Source organism: Amblyraja radiata, chromosome 24, assembly GCF_010909765.2.
Source record: "Amblyraja radiata isolate CabotCenter1 chromosome 24, sAmbRad1.1.pri, whole genome shotgun sequence".
Classification (NCBI taxonomy): Eukaryota; Metazoa; Chordata; class Chondrichthyes; order Rajiformes; family Rajidae; genus Amblyraja; species Amblyraja radiata.
Window position 1 is genome coordinate 39,026,448 of NC_045979.1, and position 10,208 is coordinate 39,036,655.

At 49.9% G+C, this 10,208-nt stretch overlaps 1 protein-coding gene across 1 annotated transcript in view; it reads left to right on the top strand.

Annotated features, from left to right (window-relative positions):
• cr1 (complement C3b/C4b receptor 1 (Knops blood group)) overlaps positions 1–10,208 on the top strand; it is a 791,565-nt gene that overhangs the window by 63,284 nt on the left and 718,073 nt on the right. Inside the window, exons 13-14 of the mRNA XM_033042238.1 lie at positions 2,744–2,920; positions 4,013–4,109. Of these exons, the coding sequence (XP_032898129.1) occupies positions 2,744–2,920; positions 4,013–4,109 (274 nt within the window). The remainder of the gene's footprint in view (positions 1–2,743; positions 2,921–4,012; positions 4,110–10,208) is intronic.

Consider the following 10,208-nt stretch of genomic DNA (forward strand, 5'->3'; position numbering starts at 1 on the left):
GGGGCGAAGCTGAAGGGAAATGTAGAATGGTTCATTGTTAGCTGAGGGGAAGGTGGCAAGGAGGAATACTGCCCCTTTACCACGGGTGTGACAGGTTTGTGTCTCTGTCTTACAGTAATACGGTGTGGCTATCCACAACCAGTGGTCAATGGCGATGTGTGGCCGCGAGGAAAGGGGACGTGCGGACAACAGGCCGATTATTCCTGTGATCGGGGCTACAACTTGACTGGAGAAAGAACCATTACCTGCACCGACATTGGGCACTGGAGCCACCCCGCCCCCAACTGTACAGGTGATAGAAGCATAGTGTGTAATGGCACAGAAACCGGCCCTTCGGCCCATCTGGTGAGACACCCCCCCCCTCCCCGTTCCCCGCTGTCCAAGGCCATTTAAGACTGAGGTGAGAAAAAACATTTTCACCCAGAGAGTTGTGAATTTGAGGAATTCCCTGCCACAGAGGGCAGTGGAGGCCAAATCACTGGATGGATTTAAGAGAGAGTTAGATAGAGCTCTAGGGGCTAGTGGAGTCAAGGGATATGGGGAGAAGGCAGGCACGGGTTAGTGATTGGGGATGATCAGCATGATCACAATGAATGGCGGTGCTGGTTCGAAGGGCCGAATGGCCTCCTCCTGCACCTATTTTCTATTTTTCTATGTGACGAATAAAATTGACTTTGACATTGACATTGACTTTAGAAGCATAGTGTGTAATTGCACAGAAACAGGCCCTTCGGCCCATCTCCTCCGCCCCAACCATGATGCCTATCTACTAGACATTAGACCTTGGAGACACAGCACGGAACAGGCCCTTTGGCCCATCGAGTCCCCCCCGGCCACAAACAGGGATGTAATGCTGAGGCGCTGGTCAGGTCACATTTGGAGCAATGTGAGCAAATGTGGGCCCCATATCTGAGGAAGGATGTGCTGGTTCTGGAGAGGGTCCAGAGGAGGTTTACAAGAATGATTCCAGGATTGAGTGGGTTAGCACATGATGAGCATTTGTCGGCACTGGGCCTGTAATCGCTGAAGTTTAGAAGGTTGAGGGGGGACCTCATTGAAACTAAAGGGCCTGTCCCACTTAGGCGATTTTTATAGGCGACTACAGGGGACTAGACTGTGGCCACATGGTCAACGGGGTGTCGCCTGTACGGTCGTGAATCGTCTCCTCAGTCGCCCAAAGAGTCGTAGCGTCTTTCTGGTCGCCGCTGGATTTTGAAATGTTCAAACATTTTCGGCGACAGTTGGCTTGACCCCAATGAGCGTAGCTTGACTTCTCCTGACGTAGGTGTTGTCGTAGGTTGTCGCCAGGTGACGTAGGTTGTTGCCGGTGCTGACTTTGGTGAAGTCCATTGGTGACTACCTACATCAACCGGCGACAGGTACCGGCGACTGAATTGTCTTCAGTTGTCGCCGACAGGGACGTAGCTTGTCGCGGGTGGACGTAGGTTGTCGTAGGTGTGGTCGTAGGTGGACGTCCTAATGGGTCGCCGGTTGTCGGTAGCTTGCCGTAGCTTGATGTCCACTAGGTGGTAGGTTGTTGTAGACAGGGTCGAGTCACCGAAAAAATGGCCTAAGTGGGACAGGCCCCTTTTAGAATAATGAGAACCATAGATAGAGTGGATGTGGAGAAGATGTTTCCACTGGTGGGAGAGCCTAGAACCAGAGGTCACAGCCTCAAAATTAAAGGACGTTCTTGTAGGAAGTGGTTGTGGAGGAAATTCTTTAGTCAGAGGGTGGTGAATCTGTGGAATTCATTGCCACAGGCGGATGTGGAGGCCAAGGCAGTGGATATTTCTAAGGCGGAGATAGACAAATTGTTGATTAGAATGGGTGTCGAGGGTTATGGGAAGAAGGCAGGAAAATGGGATTAGGAGGCAGAGATCAGCCATGATTGGATGTTGGAGTAGACTCGATGGGCCGAATGGCCTGATTCTACTATAATTTGTGAATTTGTGAAAACAATGCTGATGTGTGCAAACTCTCCCTGTCGCTAACAGCCCCTAATCAAGGCACCGTTCTTATCAACCTGCTCTGCACCCTTTCCAAAGCCTCCACATCCTTCCTGTAATGGGTTAGTGAGCCTGGTCTAGTCTCGTCATTGGGTATTTTTAAGGCAGAGGTAGACAGATTCTTGATTAGTGCGGGTATCAGGGGATATGGGGAGAAGGCAGGAGAATTGGGTTGAGAGAGCGAGATACATAGAAACTTAGAAAATAGGTGCAGGAGTAGGCCATTCGGCCCTTCGAGCCTGCACCGCCAATCAATATGATCATGGCTGATCATCCAACTCAGTATCCTGTACCTGCCTTCTCTCCATACCCCCTGATCCCTTTAGCCATAAGGGCCACATCTAACTCCCTCTTAAATACAGCCAATGAACTGGCCTCAACTAACTTCTGCGGCAGAGAATTCCAGAGATTCACCACTCTCTGTGTGAAAAAGGTTTTCCTCATCTCGATCCTAAAAGATTTCCCCCTTATCCTTAAACTGTGACCCCTTGTTCTGGACTTCCCCAACATCGGGAACAATCTTCCTGCATCTAGCCTGTCCAACCCCTTAAGAATTTTGTGAGTTTCTATAAGATCCCCCATCAACCTTCTAAATTCTAGCGAGTACAAACCGAGTCTATCCAGTCTTTCTTCATATGAAAGACTGCCGTGATTGAATGGCGGAGTAGACGATGGGCCGAATGGCCTAATTCTTCTCCTATCATTCATGACCTTATGAACCCTCTGTCTTACAGTAATACGGTGTGACCCTCCACAACCAGTGGCCAATGGCACTGTGAGGCCGCGAGGAGAGGGGACGTGCGGACAACAGGCCGATTATTCCTGTGATCGGAGCTACACCTTGACTGGAGAAGCAACCATTAACTGCACCGACACTGGGCACTGGAGCCACCCCGCCCCCAACTGTACAGGTGATAGAAGCATAGTGTGTAATGGCACAGAAACCGGCCCTTCGGCCCATCTCGTCCGCCCCAACCATGATGCCTGTCTACTAGACATTAGACTTTAGGGATACAGCATGGAAACAGGCCCTTCGGCCCATCGATTCTGTGCCGACCATGATGTCCATCTACTCTAATCCCACCTGCCTGCCTGATGCCCGTAGCCCTTTCTCATCCAAGCACCTGTCAAAATGCCTTTTTATACGGTCATTGAAGCTGCCCTTCCACCTCCCCAGGCAACGTGATCCCTATAACTGCCCCCTCCCACATGGAAATCCTGCACTCACATCTACTTGAAAGCACTGGTCACCATAAAGCAATGCCCTATTAAAATGGAACATGGCTCATGTACAGGGTCTGCAACCCACAATGTCTGTGCCGACTGTGATGATAACTAATGCATCAGATCCATATCCCTCCATTCCCTGTACATCCATGAGCCTATCCTAGAGTCGGCACATGTGTATGGAGAGATGCCTGTAACCGTCAATGAGGAGGGACCTGAGTGAAATGAACCGAATTATGAAAGGCCTGGATAGAGTGGATGTGGAGAGGATGTTTCCACTGGTGGGAGAGTTTAGGATTAGAGGTCACAGCCTCAGAATTAAAGGTCGCTCTTTTAGATAGGGGTTGAGGAGGAACTTCTTTTGTAAGAGGGTAGTTAATCTGTGGAACTCATTGTGGGGGGGGGGGGGGGGGGGGGGGGGAAGAAGGGGTGCTGTTCAACCAATTTGCGCTGCGCCTCACTCTGACAATGGATGAGGCCCAGGACAGAAAGGTCAGTGTGGGAATGGGAGGGGGAGTTAAAGTGTTTAGCAACCGGGAAATCAGGTCGGTTTAGAAAGACTGAGGAAATCTCTGAGCCTTCGCTTGGTCTCGTCAAAAAGCTGGAGTAACTCAGCGCCATCACTGGAGAAAAGGAATACATTCTGCGCGTTATTTGTGCGATGGGCAGGTCTACATGTGAGAATGGATAAAACAGTTAAAATGGGAAAGGAGTAGCAACTAATCACATGAGTGTGGGTGAAGTGAATGGGGTGTGTGTGTTTGTGTTTTCTGCAGCTGCACCTTGTGGTGAACCACCAAGACTAGAGAACGGGATCCACACTGGGAACGACTACAGCTTTGACAAATGGCTCTATTACCGCTGCAATAAAGGGTAAGCAGTAATTCACCAGCACACCATGTTACAGTACAGACTCTTCACATGGGATTGGCCCTTCATACAACATGGCAGTAGAGGCAGGGACTATCACAACATGTGAAGGACATTTGGACGGGTACATAGATAGGAGAGGGTTGGATGGATTAGGGCTAAATGGGGGCAAATGGGACTAGTGTAGATGGGACATGTTGGTCGGCATGGAAGGGTTGGGCTGTTTCCGTGCTGTGTGACTCAGTGAATATATTTTTATATAAACGGGACATTTCTGTGTCCACCCTTGTTCTTCCAGCTACGAGCTGTTTGGCTGTTCACAGATACTCTGCACGCACGAGGGATGGACCGAGCTCAACACTCGGTGTCAAAGTGAGTGACCACTGGACATTCCTGTCACTGGGACCGGGGGAGGGGAGGTGGTGACAGATCAAAGGGGGCGAAGCTGAAGGGAAATGTAGAATGGTTCATTGTTAGCTGAGGGGAAGGTGGCAAGGAGGAATACTGCCCCTTTACCACGGGTGTGACAGGTTTGTGTCTCTGTCTTACAGTAATACGGTGTGGCTATCCACAACCAGTGGACAATGGTGCTGTGTGGCCGCGAGGAGAGGGGACGTACGGACAACAGGCCGATTATTCCTGTGATCGGGGCTACACCTTGACTGGAGAAAGAACCATTACCTGCACCGCCACTGGGCACTGGAGCCACCCCACCCCCAACTGTACAGGTGATAGAAGCATAGCGTGTAATGGCACAGAAACCGGCCCTTCGGCCCATCTGGTGCACTCCACCCCCCTCCTCTCCCTGTCCCAGTCCCGGGCTACACCCGCTTTACCAACGACGCGGGCGGTCATGGAGCGGCTGTTGCTGCTGTTGTGTGGGACGACGGTGAGACCCCCCCTCATCCCCGTTCCCCGCTGTCCAAGTCTGGTCAATGTTGTTTGTTCTTCTCCTCATCATCTCCTCTCGCCGGCTGCGCCGTCATGTCCCTCCCGGGGGGTTGGGGGAAATGGAGGGGGGGGGGGGTGGTGAGGATCTCTGGCCCACACACACGGGGAGGGTGCGGTTACAGGGCGGGTGAGATGGGACTGTAAACTCCACATGACCCCCCCCCAAACCCTCCTGCCCGCTGAAGATAAGCGTTAAAGTGGGGAGAGGGGAGGAGGTGGGGAAGTAGTGGGGGGTGGGGGTGGGGGACTTGTCCAAATGGCACCGCTCCCCACAGTCTGTCTTGGCACAAAGCAGCAATGTCATTCTCACAGCTACATCACAGCTTGGTTTGGGAACAGCTCTGCTCATGACTGTAAGATATTGCATCAGAATATGTAGGAAGGAACTGCAGGTGCTGGTTTAAATCGAAGATAGACACAAAATGCTGGAGTAATTCAGCGGGACAGGCAGCATCTCTGGAGAGAAGTAATGGGTGACGTTTTAGGTCGAGACCCTTCTTCAGACTGAGAGTCAGGGGAGAGGGAGTAAGGTGTGAAAACACAGATCAAAGGGGGCGTAGCTCGAGGAAATTGGAGAATGGTTCATTGTCAGCTGAGGGGAAGGTGACAACGAGGAATACAACAGTAAAACTAATCAGGAGGACAGCGGAACTAGTCGGAGAACAAGGATGGGGGAGGGATGGAGAGAGAGGGAAAGCAAGGGCTACTTGAAGTTAGAGAAGTCAATGTTCATACCGCTGGGGTGTAAGCTGCCCTAGCGAAATATGAGTTGCTGTTCCTCCGATTTGCGCTGGGCCTCACTCTGACAATGGAGGAGGCCCAGGACAGAAAGGTCAGTGTGGGAATGAGAGGGGGAGTTAAAGTGTTTAGCAACCGGGAGATCAGATAGGTTTAGAAAGACTGAGGAAATCTCTGAGCCTGCGCTTGGTCTCGTCAAAAAGCTGGAGTAACTCAGCGCCATCACTGGAGAAAAGGAATAGGTGACGTTACAAGGAATGCCAAGACCCTTCTTCAGATATTGACTAATCTTCTGGAATTACTTGAGGATGTGACAAGTAAAATGGATGAAGGGGAGCCAGTGGATGTAGTGACTTTCAGAAAGCCTTTGATAAGGTCCCGCACGGGAGACTGGTGACTAAAATTAGAGCACATGGTATTTGGGGGTAGGGTGTTGACATGGATAGAAAATTGGTTGGCAGACAGGAAGCCGGCTCTGTGGCGCTGTGAGGCAGCAGCTCTACCCGCTGCGCCACAGAAACTAAAGATATTTAGTTGCTTAGTATTTTTGTTCAACATATACATTTGAAGGTTGACTCAAAACAAATTTGAGGGAGGAACAGCTGCTGCCAGAGAATAAATGTGATTTAAAATAAAATCATTCCTGATGGTGGAGAGGGTTCTTAAACACTTGACGAAGATTCTCTAAGTTTCTAGATTACAACCAAAAATGTCACTCTGCATTACTATACGTTACTGTGCATTTTACTCTGCATAGAAACAAGCCCTTCGGCCCCACCGAGTCTGCACACCGACCATCGATCACACCGTTCACACACTAGTTGGGTTTAGAGATACAGCATGGACACAGGCCCTTCGGCCCCACCGAGTCCACACCGACCATCGATCGCCTGTTCGCACAAGTTCTGTCATCCCACTTTCTCACAGTTCTGCCCAGCTGATTTTAATGATAACGGCAGAAATCTCTTGATGGTCAACAAGACGAGATTTGTCCTATTCACCTGTTCACAATGTTGTTTCTCTCTCGAGCAATACTGCTTTGTTCCTCATAGAGTGTTACATCGTGGAAACAGGCCCTTTGGCCCAACTTGCCCATTCCGGCCAACATGTTCCATCTACATTAGTCCCAGAGTGATACAGCGCGGAAACAGGCCCTTTGGCCCAACTTGCCCATTCCGGCCAACATGTTCCATCTACATTAGTCCCAGAGTGTTACAGCGTGGAAACAGGCCCTTTGGCCCAACTTGCCCACACCGGCCAACATGTCCCATCTACATTAGTCCCACCTGCCTGCTTTTGATCCATATTCGTCTAAACCTGACCTATCCATATACCTGTCTAACTGTTCCTTAAACGTTGCGACACCACCTGCCTCAACTACCTCCTCTGGCAGCTCGTTCCATACACCCACCACCTTTTATGTAAAAAAGGTTCCCCTCAAGTTCCTATTAAATTTTTCCACTCTCACCTTAAACCCATGTCTTCTGATTATCGATTCCAGGTAAAAGACTCTGTGCGTTTACCAAATCTATTCCGCTCATGTGGAATTTATACACATCTATAGGAAGCAAAGAGTAGGAGTGAACGGGTCCTTTTCAGAATGGCGGGCAGTGGCGAGTGGAGTGCCGCAAGGCTCGGTGTTGGGGCCGCAACTGTTTACCATATATATATTAATGATTTGGAAGAGGGAATTAGAAGCAACACTGGCAAGTTTGCAGATGACACAAAGCTGGGTGGCAGTGTGAACTGTGAAGAGGATGTTAGGAGGTTGCAGGGTGACCAGGACAGGTTGAGTGAGTGGGTAGATGCGTGGCAGATGCAGTATAATATAGATAAATGTGAGGTTATCCACTTTGGCGGCAAAAACAAGGGGGCAGATTATTATCTCAATGGGGTTAGGTTAGGTAAGGGGGAGGTACAGCGAGACCTGGGTGTCCTTGTATACAGGTCACTGAAAGTTGGCTTACAGGTACAGCAGGCAGTGAAGAAAGCTAATGGAATGTTGGCCTTCATAACAAGAGGATTTCAGTAGAGTAATAAAGATGTTCTTCTGCAGTTGTATAGGGCTCTGGTGAGACCACATCTAGAGTATTGTGTACAGTTTTGGTCTCCTAATTTGAGGAAGGACATCCTTGTGATTGAGGCAGTGCAGCGTAGGTTCACGAGATTGATCCCTGGGATGGCGGGACTGTCATATGAGGAAAGGTTGAAAAGACTAGGCTTATATTCACTGGAGTTTAGAAGGATGAGTGAAGATGTTATAGAAACTTATAAAAGGACTGGACAAGCTAGATGCAGGAAAAATGTTCCCAATGTTGGGCGAGTCCAGAACCAGGGGTCACAGTCTTAGAAAAAAGGGGAGGCCATTTAAGACTGAGGTGAGAAAAAAACTATTTGACCCAGAGTGTTGTGAATTTGGGGAATTCCCTGCGACAGATGGCAGTGGAGGCCAAGTCACTGGATGGATTTAAGAGAGAGTTAGATAGAGCTCTAGGGGCTAGTGGAATTAAGGGATATGGGGAGAAGGCAGGCATGGGTTATTGATTGGGGATGATCAGCCATGATCACAATGAATGGCGGTGCTGGCTCAAAGGGCTGAATGGCCTCCTCCTGCACCTATTTTCTATTTTTCTATGTGATGAATAAAATTGACTTTGACATTGACATTGACTTTAGAAGCATAGTGTGTAATGGCCCATCTCGTCCGCCCCAACATCGAAACATAGAAAATAGGTGCAGGAGTAGGCCATTCGGCCCTTCGAGCCTGCACCGCCATTCAATATGATCATGGCTGATCATCCAACTCAGTATCCTGTACCTGCCTTCTCTCCATACCCTCTGATCCCTTTAGCCACAAGGGCCACATCTAACTCCCTCTTAAATATAGCCAATGAACTGTCCTCAACTGCCTTCTGTGGCTGAGAATTCCAGAGATTCACCACTCTCTATGTGAAAAATGTTTTCATCATCTCGGTCCTAAAAGATTTCCCCCTTATCCTTAAACTGTGACCCCTTGTTCTGGACTTCCCCAACATCGGGAACAATCTTCCTGCATCTAGCCTGTCCAACCCCTTAAGAATTTTGTAAGTTTCTGTAACTACCTACGTCAACCATGATGCCTATCTACTAGACATTAGACCTTGGAGACACAGCACGGAACAGGCCCTTTGGCCCATCGAGTCCCCCCCGGCCACAAACAGGGATGTAATGCTGAGGCGCTGGTCAGGCCACATTTGGAGCAATGTGAGCAAATGTGGGCCCCATATCTGAGGAAGGATGTGCTGGTTCTGGAGAGGGTCCAGAGGAGGTTTACAAGAATGATTCCAGGATTGAGTGGGTTAGCACATGATGAGCATTTGTCGGCACTGGGCCTGTAATCGCTGAAGTTTAGAAGGTTGAGGGGGGACCTCATTGAAACTAAAGGGCCTGTCCCACTTAGGTGATTTTTATAGGCGACTACAGGCGACTAGACTGTGGCCACATGGTCAACGGGGTGTCGCCTGTACGGTCGTGAATCGTCTCCTCAGTCGCCCAAAGAGTCGTAGCGTCTTTCTGGTCGCCGCTGGATTTTGAAATGTTCAAACATTTTCGGCGACAGTTGGCTTGACCCCAATGAGCGTAGCTTGACTTCTCCTGACGTAGGTGTTGTCGTAGGTTGTCGCCAGGTGACGTAGGTTGTTGCCGGTGCTGACTTTGGTGAAGTCCATTGGTGACTACCTACATCAACCGGCGACAGGTACCGGCGACTGAATTGTCTTCAGTTGTCGCCGACAGGGTCGTAGCTTGTCGCGGGTGGACGTAGGTTGTCGTAGGTGTGGTCGTAGGTGGACGTCCTAATGGGTCACCGGTTGTCGGTAGCTTGCCGTAGCTTGATGTCGACTAGGTGGTAGGTTGTTGTAGACAGGGTCGAGTCACCGAAAAAATGGCCTACGTGGGACAGGCCCCTTTTAGAATAATGAGAACCATAGATAGAGTGGATGTGGAGAAGATGTTTCCACTGGTGGGAGAGTCTAGGACCAGAGGTCACAGCCTCAAAATTAAAGGACGTTCTTGTAGGAAGTGGTTGTGGAGGAAATTCTTTAGTCAGAGGGTGGTGAATCTGTGGAACTCATTGCCACAGACGGATGTGGAGGCCAAGGCAGTGGATATTTCTAAGGCGGAGATAGACAAATTGTTGATTAGAAAAGGTGTCGAGGGTTATGGGAAGAAGGCAAGAGAATGGGGTGAGAAGGGAGAGATAGATCTGCCATGATGGAATGGTGGAATAAACTTGATGGGCCGAATGGCCTGATTCTTCCCATATCACTTGACCTTATAACCTAGTTAGTCATAGACAGACAGAGGCCATCACTGAGAGGGAGTGTAGTGGCCCGTGGGGGGGGGGGGGGGGGGGGGGGGGGGGGGAACGTGTTA